The sequence below is a fragment of the Micropterus salmoides genome, unplaced genomic scaffold (genome assembly GCF_014851395.1).
Source record: "Micropterus salmoides isolate LMB-PRFRI ecotype aquatic unplaced genomic scaffold, ASM1485139v1 Ms_hic_scaffold_16, whole genome shotgun sequence".
In the NCBI taxonomy this organism is placed as follows: Eukaryota; Metazoa; Chordata; class Actinopteri; order Centrarchiformes; family Centrarchidae; genus Micropterus; species Micropterus salmoides.
Genome location: NW_024040707.1, coordinates 9,944,730 through 9,963,830, shown reverse-complemented (window position 1 = coordinate 9,963,830; position 19,101 = coordinate 9,944,730). Strand labels below are relative to the sequence as shown.

Here is a 19,101-nt window from a genome sequence, read left to right as displayed (position 1 = left end):
CTGATAGTAAAATTACAAGTTTGGTAAAGTATTATATTAATAACATAATAACCAAGCTATTCCGTATCTGCAATACCGTGTATTACAAGCTACCTTGCAAGTTTGTCATCATGGCAGTTTCTAAGGCCATGTTTCTGCATAAAAACACATAACTTAGTATCTGTATCTGTCCTACATCTGCTATACAGGTCAGTGGTGCAAGAAAGAAACAATATGAAATCATTATAGAGAGGAACAGCACATAGTGTTTGTTTTACTTATGTTGAATGAATGCTTAATTGAGAATAACCTTTTGTGTAGATTCATGAATATTCATATGAACTCAAAAAGATGAGCCATTTGATCCAGATTGTAACTCAATGCTAAATTGCAGTAAGTTGTAGAATGCCCTACGGTAACATGCCTTAAGAGCTACAGGTAATTATAGAACCCTTTGTTTTGAAACCATAAATCATTTTCTATGTTCAAAACAGAGTTGGTGTAATTTAGCAGTTTGGTTCCTGATGAAAAGCTGCAATCTAATACTTTTCATATAAAAAAGACTTGTAAGTAATTAAATACCAGCATCTGAAAATAGCTAAGGTTTGTATTATTTACGCTGATTACGCTATCAGTCATCTATCCATTTGTAATGACTTTATGTGAAAGACTGTATCTTTTGCTGCTTTGAAACAAGGGAGGAGAGACGAGGGCTAAACAGAGCCAACCAGGAGGATAAATCGATAGCCAGATATCATGTCAGCCCTGTTCATACAAACCCTGTACTGCAGTAACACAGCAGCGCTCTGTGTCTACTTTTACACTACTCACCTACCTGGGGTTTTAAAATGTTGGCATTAAATATTATAGTGCACTGATTATTTTTATCTAAATACTTCCCTTGCTTTTAACTTACACACATCATAAAATAGACTCACAATGATTGTATAGTGGTACTAATTAAAACCTAATTGAGGGATTGCTGTGTTGGTAGAAGTGAAGAGATACAACATATTGAAAAGATCTTTTCATGAAAAATGGTCCTTTTTCAGGAAGAGTGTTTCTTTAATCAACCCAATCAAGGAAGATGAAGCTGATGAGGACATACAAGAATTGCCCCCCAAGAGAAGTAAATAAAAAACAAAATCAAATAGCCACAGGCTTAAGATACTACACCTATGGCAAGAGACTTTTATGAATGTTAATAAGTCTGACATCGAAGAGTGTGGATCTAAGATATATAAACCAATTCAAATAAAACTCAGACTTAGTCAAAACTCAGTGATTATGCCTATACGCACTGTAATGCAAGTTCAAGACCTTAATTTAGGTAGGTTTAGGCTACTGAATGGGCAGAAATACAGAGGCAACTTGTGATGAATATTGAGAACAAATATAGAAACATCACAGATACAGAGAGTGGGTGACTCATTCAAAGCCCATCAAAGAGACAGTACACTTTCGCTCTAATAAGCTGTTTGCACTGGTCCAGTTGACGTCCTCCCCTGAGTATTGAATGCACACAAATGCAGTCTGCAGATGAATAATTCAGCAGGGTGGAAAATTATGTATCCAATTTCTAAAAAAAAACAAAAACTAAAAACTTTTAGGTATCAACATGAGGCTTTATATATTGTTTGTTTTGTTGTGCCTGCAAAAGTCCATGGACAGCTCTGTAATTAACATCTCACATAAGAAAACAACACAGTTACTTTTAATATAGGAGGAGAAGCGGGCAAATGTTTGATTTTGGAAAAAGGAAATAATGAGCAGAATCTAGTCGCTAATAACATACCACTGCTGTCCAATCACAAACCCTTTTCTCTCCATGTTCCCATCAGTCAGGTTCCCCCATCTTCACAACAACATGAACATAAGCCTTCATTTGCAGCTTCTCATCCCTGACCCACTGGCTATGTTAATTGCAGCACAGGTTTGTATTTCAGACATCACAGACAGGGCTGTAATTTACAAAAGGGTTCAATAACATATTAGACGTCAACTATATAGCATGAGAGGGGAAGAGCGCAGGAGAGAGTAAATTGCACCGCTAAAGAGTGCATCTTCACAGGCTTGCATATTTGACACAGTGCCACAGAGGCATCCTATATGTGCGATGATGAAAGAGTGGTCTCAGGAGCAGCCAGTGGCCTCACATAAACCAGCATATAAATAATCCATGTGAAATCTGGCAACGCTTGTGTGGAATCTGAGGGTCTTTAATATAGAATTGAGGCTGTGTGTATAATATGCTTAAGTGAATAAAACAGACAAAAATCAGCTAAAGGGCCAAGTCATAAAGCAACTGGAAAGAGCAGAGATGGACTAAAGAGTACAGTAAAGAAGAGATAATATAGACTAATACAATTAAGTAATAAAAGTAAGTGATTTAAACGATAATATTGTCCGTATATGCTGGATAATTGTATGTATGATTTGGTTAAAAAACCCAGCTCATGCAGTACACCAGGAATTAAGATAGATTGTTATGGACTAGCCCATGAAAAGCCTTGGAAGTAATCAATTATACTTTAAGGTCACAAGAACAGAGGAATCTAGCGAAGTGACACGAAAAAGAAATATGGTCTTGTCTGTTACCAGCCTTGTTGCAGCATTTCAGCACAGTGCAGCCACCATAATGCTTTAATCAGAAAAAACAGCAGTAGTGAAGGTCTGGAAAGATTATACAAAATTTATTAGCATATTGCAGAACTGAAGCTCAGACCAACTATTGTTCTTTGAAACAGGCTTAAAGGGGAACTCCGCCTATTTTACATATCTATTTCTGTTTACAGGTCTTGGGAAGTACTTCTGTGAACATGTGAAAACAAGTTGCAAAAAGCCTTTTGCTGTTCCTGAGGGAGCTGTGAAAAGTCTGAGGTTGTGGAGTTTGAAAGAAGTGAGCCAAACATACATCTAAAGCCCGCTCATCATCTCTGCTTGTTGGCTAGCGGCTTCAAGCTACATTAGCTGCCACCATGGATGTATTATTAGAAGTGGATACCAGACCCAAATATGGCGCCTATTCATCTAATAAGAATTGCTCGCCTGGTGCGTACACCAAAAAAAGTTTACAGCTTCCAGGTTTACTTTTGGGGTAGAAAGCCCACTGAATATGTGTAGTAATGTTTGTCCCGCTGGCCTCGTCTGCGTGTTTCTGCTCAGCCCATTTTACATTGTGATGACGTCATAGATTTTTAAGTCACTTTTCTGGAAATTTAAAAAGTAAATTTTTACAAATAAGAACCTCCATGGATCAAAATATCACAATAAGAGTCACAATTTGCCTTGTTTTTAGGTTGTGTCCAGGTTTACAGTTTTAGATGTCTCCTTCATAATGGTGCTTATTGAGAAAATGCATTATGGGCAGCAGGGGAATTTATCGCTGCGAGTGGCCAATGGGAAAAATTGGAAGCAAGGCTGAGCGCCGTGCCATATTCTTATTATACATCATACATTATACATGGCCACCAATAGCGTAACACACCCGACCCTCCGACTGAACTCCCAGCAGTCTTTTAATATGTTGAATGTGCAGTTTGTACGCTGCTGGAACATTTATAGTAAACATTGCTATATTTATTTATATGAACATGCCACAATTTGTTTATAGTTCACATCATATTACGTCAATCATAGTAGTTCTAATTCATTTTGTTTTACCATTTACACCATTTAGTGTATTTTTGCTTTTAAGTCCTTAGATGGACGATTAATTGCAATAGGTGTAGACTTTGGAATCTTGTGCAAATATGTGGTAAAATGCAGTTGTCACTGTTGCAAATGAAGGTCCATAATTAAAGATTTATCTCATTTAGCATTTTCACCTCCCATTGTAAAATTCATACTGTATATCTGATTAATACTAATATAAATAATACACATCAATCAGTTATCCTATGCGTGTGACATGATATGAATTGAATATCACCCTAAAGACAAAATAAATTTGAGCAAACAGTGATTTAACCTTATTCATTACAGACTAATTGCTTATTATGTGAGATCTGATTAATGATTACACAACAGTGAATTCAAACTGCCTGCTTCAGGACATTGGCGGGGGCCAATTAATTGCTGCCTTGAGGCCTCTCGCCACTGCTCAACCTCTCAAACTCTGTGTGTTATAGCTGAAACTAAGGTTTCCAATTCCAGCAAGCCGGGCCCATCTGCTTTTCCTTTATTGGTTGGCCAAAAGGAATACAAACCTCATGAATTCGCAAAGATGTTGTGGTTTTATAATGCTTTTGCAGAAGAACAAGAATAATTAAAAAAAACATGTAAGTCTCTGTCTTCTCTGTGGGACTTCTATTGTTTTAGATTCAATGGGGATATAGGAATATCATCTTCAACAGAGAAATCTTCCTACACTGAGCAGAGATCCTAACATTGCTCAGCTGTGAAAGTAAAGGTCCTGTTACATTTAATAATAGAAGAGGCTGCTGTGTGGAGGGACTGGCTGCCAGAGCACACAAACCTCTGAGAGTACACGGCACAGTGACAGACACAGAGGCATCCAACTGGAAGCATAAAGATATGAAGGATGGGAGGGTTGTATGTGGAAAGGAATGGAGAGATTTAGAGGTGAGAAAATGAAGGAGTCGGATGGAAAGGGGAAAAGTGGAGGGATAGAAAGATAAAAGGAAAAGGATGAAGCAATGGAACTGCAAATGTAGCTAAAAAAATCCAGGATGGATGCACTGAAGCATTAAGCATTGCAAGAATGGGTAAACCTCTGTGGCAAGGGAGGGGCTGATTTTAGAAAACAGAAATCTGTGAAATCTTCAAATTTTAGGGACAAGTTTCTCTATCAGTTGAAGCAAATGTATATTGAGGTTTATAATAAAAAGAGGAATTGTTGTTCTACTCAAATGCTTCTCAGTAAATTGAGGCTTTAGGCTTTCTTGCTTTCATGCCGAATACATTAATACATTTAAAGTTGGTCCTTTTGCAGGCTTATTCACTGAAGGCAGGCGCCCATGAACTGAAACAGCCCTGAAAATACACAGATGCACCGCTAAAGATGACACGAACCATTCAATAATGACAGGAAAGACACGTCTCCTAGCACTTGACTTTAAGGTGTGTTTAAACTCAAAACTATGTTAAATAATCACCAGCCACCAAAAATTAATATGCCCTGATACCAGTATTGGCACTGGGTATCAGAGTTTAAAGAAAAGAATGTTGGTATCAGGAAAATCCCCGCGACCCTGTACGCAGGGTAAGCAGTTGACGATGGATGGATGGATGGAATCAGGAAAATCCCTCTAATACTAAAATTGAACTTCAAGAGATATACTGTAACACATAAAATGGACTGATAGCCTCTCTCTTTCTGACCTTTTCTCATTAATAAACACAATGGAACCATACCTCTCAATAACCGTAGACACACAGTATTGTCAATAAATGAGATGGATCTAATTTCTACTGTAAGAAAACTCATATCAGATGATTCTTTGAATCTTCACTTTTCCTCAAGTAGTTTCATTACAAAACCTAAAATACTATACTCCTTCATGGTAATGTAATACTGTTATTGCCTCGCATTGCTTTTTCAGTGAATAAATCAATTTTTACAGTCCACAATGGAACAAAACATCAGATGGGTGAGACCTGTATTCTAGCATTTCTGCAGTCTAGGAGGGCCAAACAACACACACTCTGTGGGCTTTGCTGGGGAAACAGGGAGTCGTAGCAAATTGAGAGAAAATGTCATTCTGTCATCAAATGTCACATAAATCTATAAACCCTGAACAGGAGTGCTGAAGTGCAGTCAATCACTGAATGTCAAATGGTGTGACAAAGAAATGCAATCAATCCTAAATAAAAAGCATAGCTGCGGGAAGGCAAAAAATACCATTATACACTCAAAACAGAAAAAGGGGTGTTTTGACATAACAATTATGAAATTACATTATGTTAATAATGTATTTAATCATTTAATACTTTACATTCTGTTGGCTCTTTAATGTATTTAATCAAATGAGTGTCCATATTTGAAAAATCCTATCATTTTCAGGGGGGAAAAAGAGTCCTATTTATGAATTTCCAATTACAAATTAGAACAGTTAACTTCAACATCTCAAAGACCGCTTTGTCAAGATGTGACTAATATGGAGACAAAAACAGTAAATCATTACCCAGCAAAACTTTAGGGTGCAATTGAATACATTTAGGATTGATAAAGTGGGGTGAACAAATGCCCACATGTGATACATCTGCAGTGGCATCTGACAGACACTACATTATCCCAATATGCTAGCCAAATTGAAAAGGTTTTTCTCCTCAGGAAATATTAGAAACACTGTTTTATCTTAAAAAAATAAACCATGTCATGGGCTAAGCGTTTAAAGACAAATCCCACTTCCCAATCGACATTGATGTCAGCAAACGATATGCGAGTCTAACTTTATAGTAAGGGCGTCTCTCTTGAAACCAAACTTTTGGATCTCATACTTACTGAGTTAAAACAACATGCACGAAAATGGAAGGCAACAATGAATAAATCATTTCATGCGTCTTTATTAATAATTTCCCGCACACCGTAAGCAACAGCCTACAGTAGCCTATGTGTTTTAATCACAAACAACAATCATCCGTGTAACGATACTGGCCACAACCTACAACAATGCTAAGTAGCAGCCACACCAATAATTCCTGCGCGGGACAGCCCTACAAAACTTGACCAATACGCTTAACTCGTTCTTCCAGCTATTTCAATTCAGTCGCAACTACTGTGTACACACACACACACACACACACACACACACACACACGCCAACACATAACAACTCAATACGAACGTTTTGCCAAACACGGTTATAGAGTGCAGGGAGTAGCCTCCAGTACCTTTGCTGTGTCTTCAGGCAGGCGTCTGGACATGAATGAGTCTGAGATGCTGAGTACAGTGGGGTTGAATGGATGCTGCGCTGCCTAGCAACCAAACGACCAATCAAATAAATGGAAGACAATTTAACAGTGAATGAGGATGGGGCACGACTCACTACATGTATTTAATAATTAAGATTAGCCTCAATACTAGGCTGTACATAATTCAGTAATCTTAAAGGTAACTTGCTTCACATTAACTCTCCTATTATTACATTAAAATGTGATGAGTACAGTGTAAGAGTTTAATGAGACATCAACACATAATTATGATATAAGATTTTACTTATTTATTTATTTAAATTGTGCGATAGTAGCTCATTATTGTTCAGCATTTCCATTTCACTTCGATTCAGGCAACAACCGGAGTGTCTGTCAATTTTGTACCACAACATGTTTAACTGAATCACACACTCCCTGGACAGCAGCTAAATCTACAGCACCCTCTAGCGAATTCATTGGGGAAGTGGGTCACTGTGTAGAACAGGAATGCTTCATCCTGTGGAGAGAGTTGTGCGGCACCTTCTTGGCTAAAAATAAACACTGCTATATGACAGAAATCCTCAGGCAATCTCAAGTATTCACCAGGCCTAATATGAAATCCTAACAGTCACCAAAGAGAATACAGCTCTCATCGTATGTGAGACATCTCCTCCAGAAAAGGTGTCTTCCTGCAGCCTGTGCAAAGCTGGTCCATCCACAGAGGAGCCTCGTGCTGCAGAGGAGTGCGGCGGGGGTAGAACGTGTACGATAGGTCATAATTCAAAAGGCAGCTGAGGGAGGCCATGTAGATGTCTGAGAAACGACACAGACGCCTGGAGAAGTAGGTGGGGTTGTGACACGTTCTGAAGATGCTGCCAAACTGAGGGTTGAATAGGTTCTTTGTCATCACCCTGCGGCATAGAAGTTTAGGGTGTAAGTTAATACAAATTTAAGTATATATATCAATTCATATTTAGCTGTGGTGGAAGGATTATTCAGATATTTTACCTAAGTAAAAATACCAAATTACAAATGTATTTCACTCAAACTTTTGTAAGTATAATGTCCTTAAAGGATTAATTCATTATGCAGGCAGAATGGTCTGTGAGTGATTATATATCATATTTTGTATTAATAAATTATGTGCAACATGTAAACAGCATTTTAATGATGTTGCTGCTCAAGGTGGAACTCATTTTAGTAACTTATTTTATATGCCGTTGGGTGGTTGTATAGTAGCTTCATATTTTATATGCTCATTGTTAAAATCTTAATCTTCAAAGTAAGTAGTAACTATTGCTGTCAAGCATATGTAGTGGAGTAGAAGTATAAAGTACTGTAAAAATTAAATACTCAAGTTTACGCACCTTTATATCAGTGCTTCAAGAAATGAACCAGAATGAATTGGGTTAACTGGGTGGAGACTGAGTGAAGGATTAAGATAACGGTACTCACCTGAGTTCTTCCCTCTCCTTCTGCCATTCCTGAAAAACTTGTTTAGACTCTGGATCCCGATGTGTCTAGGATAATGAAGAAGACACCACTATGAATAAATCAAAGTCTACTGTTCTAAAATAAAGCCTAAAATTTACATGAGCAAAGAATAATCTAATCCTCAATTCAAAGGTGAGAACACACATTTTGTCTTCTTTGGTCTGAACCAGAGTGGAAAAGTTGTTTTTATTGCATTTTTGTGCTTCATTCATTCAGTCCCAAACTGCTCGATTACAACCAGAGCTTACATGAACCCAAACAGCTAGGTAACTGGATCTTTATTTGCCATCAAACTGTCATCATACCAGTTAAGAACTCAATGACAAATAGCTGGAAACAAGTACCAGTGCAGACTGAGGTTTGCTGTAAAAACAATAGGGTCAAAGCTCCTGCATTCCAGGAATGAACTTCTCACCTGTAGGCGCTCCATCAGGCCGGTTAAAGCCTGCAGCCAAGTGAGGGTGAGACCAAACCGGTCTGTGCTCACCATTTTGGTTTCGTGCTCCAGCTCAGGTACTATGGCTGCTGTACGCCAGCCATGTCGCAACATCAGGTCCTAACCCAACAAGTGAAATTGCTTTGGTTAAACTGTAGCCTGTAAAGTGATTTATTGTAGTATCGTTATTGTAGGATCCTTGGGAAGATGGGAAATTCTCATTCAAGTTTGCATGCAGTATCTTTATTTAAGACAGAAGCAGTACAAAACTACTGGGGAAATGTTAGGCGCAGCAAATGTTTTCGTTTCTGAGGTATACAATAACCAACCAGCCCTCTCAGACCACATATTAACTTATGTTTGCTTAACTATAAACTCTGCAGGAACTTGGTTTATTCAGCATTCTAGATGTCTTCATTTTATAAGTGAATCAGTGGCTTGTAGAGGGCCAAAATATGTTTATGAAGCATTCAGGTGGCAGTGCCTCAAGTGAAAATATATTCAGATACTCTTCTGTACACAGATGGAAACAGCTAGCGCCCCAACTTTAACCATTTTAAATCTAATTTACAAACTGCTGCTCCCTTGTGCCATTGATGAATTGGTTTCTCTACTGCACTTTTATTTCTTTTATTGAATTTGGGGCATCTTCTTACTCCAGTGTAACTGTATTTCTAGTCTATTATGCATACTTTTGTTGTTTTATCTCATTCAATCTATTTGTTTAAAATTTCACTTGCTTTTATTTAGCTTTTTATTGTGTTAATAAGTGCTGCTGTAATGCACATCTTCTGCTTAGGTTCCTGTGTTTAGAAGTTGCTATACAAATAAAGTTGCCTTGCCTTCCTTGCTGATTGTGTGTTTAATTAGCAAGTATTTCAAAATAGTACTTAAACAATATGTCTTTTTTAATCTTTTCATATTTACTTTACACAGTAACCCATTCCATTAATTTTACTGTTTTAAACAACATAAGGTTGTCTGTACTGCCATCTGGTGTTTGACATGTTCACTGTGTGGCTGACTCTGGCTTCAACCAAATGCCACATTGGACATTTCCAGAATTGCAATACATGGAGACAGTGGAGATTCTACATCTGTGTTTGTATGTGTCACTTACAGCCAAGTCACTATAAAGATGGTCTCCAAAGTACAGAACCTTTGAACCTCGCCAGCCCGTCAGTCTGAGAAAGTCAAACAGGTTTCCCTGAAACACAAAAGAAAACCACAAACCACAGTTTGTTAAGACAAAAAAAAAAATGCCACAAGTAAAAACGTGTAGCATTTACAACATGTAAAACTCAGCTATTAAATAGAGAGAGAAATAGGCCTAAGAGGACCAGGAGCAACTCAAACATAAGGAAACATTTCAGAGAGGTCAGACAGTAGCCTAAAGTAATACAGACCTGTTTGTAGATCTGTCCTTTGTCCAAACTCTTTATCTTTTCCCACTGAAGGTCTCCATTACCGTCCAACCGTCTGAAAGGTCTGTAAGAGTAACAGTGTTTAAGGACAGTTCATAGATTTCTCTTAGAAACAAGAAACTGAAGTGAAGTCCATGTGATTGTTTAGCTGTACTAGGTTTTCAGAGCATTAGATGATCGATGCTCTGTTCACAGATTTCCCCCAAATATTTACTCACTTGATACAGTCTGTGAAGAAGTGAGGTTTGTCTGCCTGCACTATGACAACATCAAAGAAGTCTCTCCAGTTTTTTCCCACCATGTGCGTCATTCCTTTATCCCTGCGCACGTGGAGAAAAACAGATTCATACAGAACTGTTCACCGTCATTATGAGTCAGAGAGGACTCATGAAGAGATGAGCCACGGACAGAGAACACTTACACAAAGCTGAAGGGACTGTTGGTAATGAGGAAGAGTTTCTTTCCATGACTGACCAATCGATGCAGAACAGCATCAGTCTCTTCTCCCCTGAGAATGAACTTATCTATGAAGAGAAAGACAGCTCAGTAGCACAAAGTGTAACTGTAATGTTGTTTTAGATGCAGCAATGTGCTGACTTGATACAAAAACAAGAAAAGGACTTCTCACCAAGATCTTCCATGACCCATTTGTACATGTAGCCTTTGAGGTGAACCATGCCAATTGCTTCCTGAGGATTAAATAAGGCAACAGATCTGTGTTATTCAACAATTTCTTGGTAGTCTCACTCACTTGATCTAGCATGAGTTATTTTCTGCTAAAAGACAGCTCTGAACTACAGTCACTCAGAAAGAAATGGTCTATTATATGAAAATGCTTAGTATAGTTTGCATGTTTTTTATCAAAGCAGATATTATAGTGACATAGCAGACACGCTGTAGTGCCCAGTAACTGGAAACCCTAACACCCCAGGAGCACGAGGAAAAAGTTATTCTGTTTTGTTCTACCCATGAGAGTGCACTGCATACTACCACTGAGCTCAGCAGATTCCTGAGCCTCCAGCTGAAGAATGACAGCATGTGGAAAGAGTCAAATACACTAGGACAGTATGATTCTCCGTATGAGCTCCAGGGTGAGGCCACAACCAAAAACACTGGGTGTAACATCTAATACTGTGAGAATCTGGGGGGCATTCTCACCGAGACATCCTTGAAGAGGTGAACTGGATCATAGTCGATGTCGTTGGTGATGAAAAAATCATTTGCCACTGCCAAGAGAGTCATCTCAGGAATGGAGAAGATGTCCATGAATTGCTTTACCTTTGGTCCCTGTGAAAACACATTTTAATGCTTAATTTATCTTTGCTTTTTCATGAGGGATGCAGTAAATGTTTGTGAAACTTAAAAATTATTGTACCTCTTTGGTCTTTTGTACAACTTTGTAATCACATTTGGAACAATTTTCACTACAAGTACTACCCATTAAGAGGCTACCCTGAAAACTATTTTGGAGACTGTTTCAAGGACAATTAGAAGACGGAGAGGTGTACTTCCTGCTGCAGGAAGACACTTAAAAAACCTGACGGACCGAAAACTATTTGAGCCTGAATCAAAACAACAGTCCAAATTGCTCCTAATTAGCCAACAGGTCAGATTAATATTTGTGACTGTCAGATTCAATACTGACTGAGTGCAGCTTCTAATTTGTTGCAACTAAAAACAAATGATTTTGTCAGGTCACAGAGTTTTTGTGGTCAGCTTTTTAGGGACTGGAACACAGCCTTCCAGCTGATTCATGACGACAATGGAACAAATGCGATTACAAAATTCAGCATCAGGGATTTATGTAATAGTAAAGCCACGCAAAGCCAGACACTATACAGACATATCTGAGGACAGTAACAGATTTAATCCTGAAGTACATCCCTATTTGAGAGTGACTGGATGAGATTATGACAGATGTGTTGAGCCCACAAAGTTAAGAAGAGCTTTCCCATCTGTGCCAAACCAAACACGTTTCACAGAGAAGAACATATCGGAATGCTGAGTGCAATAACTGTAATAAATAATAATAATATTAATAATAAAATAATTACAAACATTCAAAGCCAGCTGAGCTGAAGTATCTGATATACATTATCCAATTGTATTCGTATTACTACTATAATTACTCCTCCTCACCTTTCCATAGAAGCCACTGTCCTGCTGCAGGGGGATATGGTAAGTCCCTCCATACAGCTGAACGACCTCCTCGTCTGGCACTGGCATCAGTCCCCTGGGAACATCAAACATAAATGAATGAGCTTAAAAACACATGGAACATTAGACGTTACATATAGATGAGTTTGTCTTCAGAAACAGGGATGTAGATAAGAAAATAAAAAATGATCATTAAATTGCATGTCAGTATGGCCTGAAAGTTTTACTAATATTTGCAACATTGCAACATACACACAGCATCAACCGTTCTTACCGATATACTGTTCCTGGCTGAATGTAATGGAAGGCATCTATCTTCATCAGAAGACCCTACAGGCAGGGTGGAAGAGTTTCAGTTGTAATTATCTAAACAGGAAAATGTAAACATTTCTCTTCCTGCCATGTGACATTTTCGATTTAAAAAAATTAACCTTTTGGATGTCATAGTGAAGCCCCCGAGCAGCAAAGTTGGGGATGTAATCATACTTGCGGATGCCTTCAGGATACTGTCAAGCAGGAGGACAAATTGGATAAATCACCCTGAATCTAAAAGCAGTTGTAATGCCAATATAATTAATGCAACTACTGTAAAACACACCTTAAAGTGTTCAATTAGGAAGTCTCTTGCTTTATTGTAGATCATTGTGTTGAGCGCATTTGAGTACAGAGCCAGCGTGTAGTCATAGTCAAAGCCATAAATGTCCACTTCAGCCAGGTTGACCTCATTGTTAGCGTAGATGGTGGAGGAGTTGAGGAGGTTACACGCACCTGGTGGAATCAATTCTGAGAGCAGATGGGGAAACTCAGTCATATGCAGATCAGATAAGACATCAATGACTAAGCAAGATAAGGAAGCAAAACACAAGTCACAGTTTTGTGGGTGTAACCACGCATTCTTTGGGGGTGGGCTGAGGGGTCGTATAACCAATCTGTAATACCAATCTGTCCTCCTTTTATGAACCATGTCAAGGGATCTATCTCTTGTTATGTCCTATTTATTTTCTATTTATTTCTGTTTGCTAAAGCTCCAGTGTGTAATACTTCTGAGCATCTATCAACAGAAATGCAATGTAAGATCCATAACTATGTTTTCAGTGGTGTATAAAGGCCTTACATAATAAACGTTGCACCGTCATGTTTCTACAGCAGCCCAAAAAAGACAAACAGCGGTCACTACGTTCTTCTTGTTCTGGTAGAATTCAGGCGATGTAGACACTCATCACTACGTTGAATACGTACATTCAAAGAACAATAAGTAATAATATACAGTAGATGTTGGCAAATAGATTTTGCATCGGAGCAATATTTTCAACCATTAGATGTTGGATGAGAATATAAGAAATAATATTCACTTAAATTAACATGTTGTTTGGTTAGCTCAGTTAGTAAAGCGCAGGAATCGTAATCCAAGGGTTGAGTGTTTGATCCCACCTTGGGACCACTTTTTTTTTTCCTCTCTTCAACAAATGGATTCTGCAGCAAATGTTTCTCAGATCACGGCATGTGTTGCAGTGTTTGATCCTCATCCATCAACCCAACGGACCCTTCTTCATTTCCCTAGCAACCAATTTATCCAAAATAAATATCAATAAATCAATATTTTATTCAAACATCCTGATGAAGCACATAAGAATAATGACAATATCAGCATATCTTAAAATGAATCCAATTTCGACGTCACCGCTGTGTTGTGATAATAACAATAACAGACATTAATAGGCCACTTTACTTAAAACTTTAAATGTTTCTGACATTTGTTTCAATATTGAGTAATGCAGTATGATAATCAAATGTATTTCTGCATCAGTGTGGGGCAAAGGAAACAACTAAAACGACCCAGACTGTAGGCCTACAGACACTCACAGATTCTTTGTAACATGAGATTCATTCTCGCTCATACGTGGCCGTTAAATAAACAGAAAATATACGTTAGATGACACATGGTGTAACGTTACGTTACCATGACAGCAGCGGGGCAGCAATTACTTTTCTATGCTTTTAACATGAAGGCGATGAAGAAATACATTTTAACGGACTACGTGTCCTCGTGCTGATAATGTGCTGTGCTTGTGTGGAGACAGAAAGTAAACACAATTTGCAGGGCTGCCATTGCTGTCTAGACAAAGTGCGCCAGGATACTTTCGCTTCATGTGTTCATGCTGCTTCACGTATTCATGGACAGCAGTTGTGCTGCAGTGAAGCTCGCGGAGTGAGCACCACGTTGTTGAGTGACTGACTGAAATACTCCCAATAATGGACAGTTCACACTCTTGGCTTACATTTCCATGTTATCCGTCAGTGGCCAAGTCACAATCTGTATATATGGTTTAACTGAAAAATTAAATAAATTTAATTTCTTAATTTATCTACCTAAAGAAACCTCATTTCTTGACTAGCTGCTCTCTGCTGTCTCAGAGGAGACAACTTTTGTGCTGTGTCCGCCACCGTAGCTGTCCTATGCTCTTTGAAAGGGTCGGGGGCAGTTGTAGACTGGAAAGTTGGTTGCAATTCATAACCCTCACCACTAGGTGCCGCTAAATCTTACACACCGTTAAGGAAAATATGTGTGTGACAAACTAACCAATTGAGGCAGAGGTAAACCACCAACTCCCGTGGTCTGCCAGGTAAAATTATTGTTTTTGTCAAAGGAGTCTGGTGGCTTTGAAGACAGCATAGATGGACAATAACGGCCACAGTTCCCAGTAGGACAGGACTGCATGTACACTGTTCCTTATACACTATTTACCTAGCTAAATAGCATGATAATATTAAGGCAAATAAATATAGAAAAAGAAGTAGAGTATTCAATGTATGTGATCAGTAAACAGTAAGCAACTGACCAAAACGAACAGAGTGGCAGACACCATCTGGGAGAAATCAGACTATTCATTTAAATGTGAATTCAAATACAAATTCAATGTAATTGTCAAAAATATGTTCTCAATGTGCATATTTCCACATATAAATATCACAGAATTGTGGACAATGCATTTCTTTTTTTTTTTATTCTTGTGGAGGGCTCTCATTTGGACCTCAAATGTCTATGTCATGGTTTCACCCTTGCACAGTTTTGATTTGGCCATTCACAATGTCTGACTCATGCTATAATGTAAAAAAAGAAAATCTTATTTATTATGAAACGTGCTGTATGACAACAGAACGGAAAGACGTAGCTCTTCTGCTGGTGTCGATTTAGTGAGGTTGGCAAGCGCATCAGAGGTTGTGTAATGTGTACTTCCAGAATGTCAACTGACTTGACACTGAACCAAGTCAGTCCAAAAAGAACATTTTGTACAGTCCTTACAAAATAGAGTGTGTTTTTAATATATAAAATTTAATTAATTGCTGAATGGGAGCATAACATTCATTACCTGTTGTAATAGAGGCTCTTATCATCTACTTTATCAGTTTTGCTGGCAACTATTTTGATAAGTACAACAGTCACACAGCAAACACATGGGCACAGATTAAACAAACAATCTGTTCCTGAGACGGTCTCTAAAACCCTGACTGGAATATGTGCAGAGGCCCGTGTTACTAACGATCTAAAGAAAAAAGTGGGACATTGCCTTCTGTCCTGGGACAGTTCAATGAGGGCTGCAGCTGGGCAGCAGACATGTATGTAACAACCCTGAGGCCAGTTTCCCTCCAACCACTCTACTACTGGAAGTGCTTCTCTTTCTATACTGAGTCGCATTTCAAAAGATTAGGTCTATGCAATGGTCAATGAGAGAGGGCATGACCACCTTTAATTAAAATCCATTATGTTGAGAATCCATGCTTTGCTTTGGCAGAGTCAATTTTACACATTAAAAAAGAAACAAGCCACATATCTAGTGGTGGACCGTAACTAAGTACATGTATGCAAGTATTGCACTTATAACTACTATGTATAAGTACGTGTACTTTACTTGAGTATTTCCATTTTATGCTACTTCTACTCCACCAAATTTCAGAGGCAAAAAAACTGAGCGTTTTACTTCACACTTATCTGACAGCTATAACCCAGATTAAGATTGTGCACAAAACAACATCTGATCTGTTTATAAATCATGAAGCACTGTTAAAAATGAAACACTCAAATTAGTTTCACCTCGACAAGTTGCAGCAATAAAATGCCTTTTTATTGTTGATGTTAATGCATCAGTGATTATAATCATATATCATAATACTGTAGGGGGCATTATACTGAATGAGTGAGTATTTTTGATATTGAAAGTTCATTTTGATTAGCAAGTTTACTTAAGGCTTAAGACATATTGTTACTTATCTTGTTATCGTCTTGTTACTGAATTCTAATACTTATTACAGCATGTATCCTTACAGTTTACATTATAAACTGTCTCTTGGTTCTCTGCACAGCATATCACTTAATTTTTCTTATCTTTATTCTTTGTGTTGTAGCTTTTGTTGCTTTTATCACACAAATTTGTTTTAATCTGAACTGCACAAATAGTATGGCACTTGATGTCTGTAACGGTCTGTGTAGTGTGTTTTTACTGGGTTTATTTTTCAAGTTTGCGTTCAAGATGCCTGCCTTGCTGCAACAAGAATTTCCTCTTGGGGGACATCAAAGCTCTGACCTGGCAGAAAGTGATCTTCAAGTCTACCTCCCCTTCCCCCCTTTAACAACACAGTTGAAAGTAGGGCTGGGCCATGTGGACAGAACAACGTCTGAAAAGTAAACATCTAACGTTAGTACATAATATTGCAAACGGTTTTGCAATAGTATGTACCAACTAAACAAACTGACTCAATTTAACTCAATGCTGTCATACATTTTGATCAAGTCTCGATTAAAAATTCCAATACTTTGCATGCTTGATTTTGCGGGAAGCTGCCCTGCCCTACCCTAAACTAAGATTTCTTCACTATTAGCTACAAGGCAATGTTAATGCTGCTAACATTAGGGGCGCTGTAAATAGAGGGACTGTAGAAGAACAAAGTTAGCTTCTTAACTTGTCGTTTGATTTAAAAACAGCATGCACGTGCTTGAAACGTTATCCTAAAATGCGTTTGGCATGGAGGAGTCAGCCGCATTAGTGCAATCTGTCCGCGCTTGGCTAAGTTACTTTGAAAGAGGATAACTGTTTAACACAAAATGTCCTCACTAACGGCTAAACGTCGCTGGTGCTGGGAACAGAGAGCCACGATGCTAAATAGGGGGGAACTTGGGGTACAATGAGGGGACCCTCTGCTTACCGTGAACCAGCCGTTTCATGTCATTGTAACGAGCCCACAGGAAGGACCTCTGGTCCACTGGAGCTGCGTTGGACGTGTACGACCGTCTTCTCACACCAGTAACACCGGGAGCACCCACGGGCTCCTTGAGTCGCTTATCTCCCGTCGTGCATTTGTGAGGAGGCTCGCTGGGTGTTGGCACGTCGCCACTCGGCCTGTCTGAGTCCGAAACGCAACTTTGTTCTTTTGTCTTTTCGTGGCCCTGCTTTCTTTCCCCAGACACCCTGCATGAGGTAGAGAGTCTGTTTACTTTGGGGGATCGCGTAAGAGGGGGAGTCCTGTTTCCTGTAGTCCACAGTGCACGGGTTAATGCTGTGCCCACTGTCTTAAGAGACATGTTTACAGCTGGAGTATGCACACGCCTAAAAACTGCTGCCTCTGCAAGCTCGTAGATGAAAACATCCCTTCGCCTTCAACATAGCCACGCCCCTGTGGTTGGAAGGGGAGGATCGGTAGTTCCTGCAGCCAATCATAACCATAGTCCTGACTGTTTCTATGGTCAAAACAACCACCCATTCACATCGGACAAAATGTAATTTCAAAATGCAATCAGGACCTTCCTTTGTACACTGAAAGAGTCTAAACACACATTATTTAGTTGAAATGACATTATAAGCAGTGGTGAAAGTGAGTATTCAGATAAAGTAGCAGTTTAAAAATACTCCATTACAAGTAAAACGCATGCATTAGAAATATTGAAAAGTTTGTTAGTAAAATGTAAGAAGTAAAAAGAGAAATTGCCCCTGTGCGTGCTATACTATCACGTTTGTAGTCGGTCAAGATGGAGCTAATTTTGTAAAGTAGCCTAACTAACGTCAGTCTCTGAAGCTGTAATGTAAATGTAGTGGAGTAAAAAGAACAGGCTTTGCATACCTAGTTAACACTTGGCCAACACGATTTTAAGCCCGATATGCAAGTAATCGAGTAATTCGCCAAAAGTGTGGGCGGCTGTGATCAGGGGCAAATCAGCGATCGATTGGCGGAGGTCAACGTTCATGTGTGAACTACTCAACAAAGACAGATATAAATCCATCCATCTATCCATTATCTCCAACCTCTTTATCCGTGCAGGTTCGCGGGGGGCTGGAGCCAATCCCAGCCGACACTGGGCGACAGGCTGGAAGTCGCCAGACCATAGACTGACAAAGGCCCCGACGTGTCCCATGCTAAATATCTGGAGCCGTCTCGACATCCAACCAATGGGAGCAGGCAGCTGGCAGAGCAGGCATCTACTTTTTCCACTATAAAACATGTTTTCCACTCCACTCCAACTCTCTCACACACAATTCTAGCTGCCCGCCGGTGCTAATCCATTCTTTCACCCATATTCTTTGTATAATGTTTATCTTTATAATAATAAACAACTCGTTTCCGGCGTGGTTTCTCGTCATTTCCCCTGTCACTTTTCACGTGTTTTCTTGACAAAACGTGGTTTGGGGACCAGTCGTTGTCAGCTCCTGACCCCCAGCTGCTGTAGTGTGAACACCCCCAACG

General features: G+C 39.0%; 1 protein-coding gene across 1 annotated transcript; it reads right to left on the bottom strand.

Annotated features, from left to right (window-relative positions):
- Positions 1-7,140: 7,140 nt before the first annotated feature.
- On the bottom strand, positions 7,141-18,004 carry nt5dc2 (5'-nucleotidase domain containing 2). The gene is made up of 14 exons (XM_038722417.1): positions 17,569-18,004; positions 12,965-13,149; positions 12,798-12,872; positions 12,641-12,696; positions 12,349-12,442; positions 11,368-11,496; positions 10,838-10,898; positions 10,631-10,733; positions 10,428-10,529; positions 10,192-10,273; positions 9,906-9,992; positions 8,765-8,905; positions 8,311-8,375; positions 7,141-7,766 (listed from the first exon to the last, which is right to left on the bottom strand). Exons 1-14 carry the CDS (start codon positions 17,942-17,944, stop codon positions 7,505-7,507), a joined length of 1,818 nt encoding a protein of 605 aa, XP_038578345.1. The 5' UTR covers positions 17,945-18,004; the 3' UTR covers positions 7,141-7,504.
- Positions 18,005-19,101: the final 1,097 nt, after the last annotated feature.

Bases quoted from the DNA above. Each gene is read 5' to 3' on its own strand.
- nt5dc2 (XM_038722417.1), bottom strand. From the start codon at position 17,944: ATGTCTCTTAAGACAGTGGGCACAGCATTAACCCGTGCACTGTGGACT. The intron at 11,497-12,348 runs GTGAGGAGGAGT...GTGTTTTCACAG, and splicing joins ACAGTGGCTTCTATGGAAAG to GGACCAAAGGTAAAGCAATT. The intron at 10,734-10,837 runs GTGAGAAGTCCT...TTCTCTTCATAG, and splicing joins ATGGGTCATGGAAGATCTTG to ATAAGTTCATTCTCAGGGGA.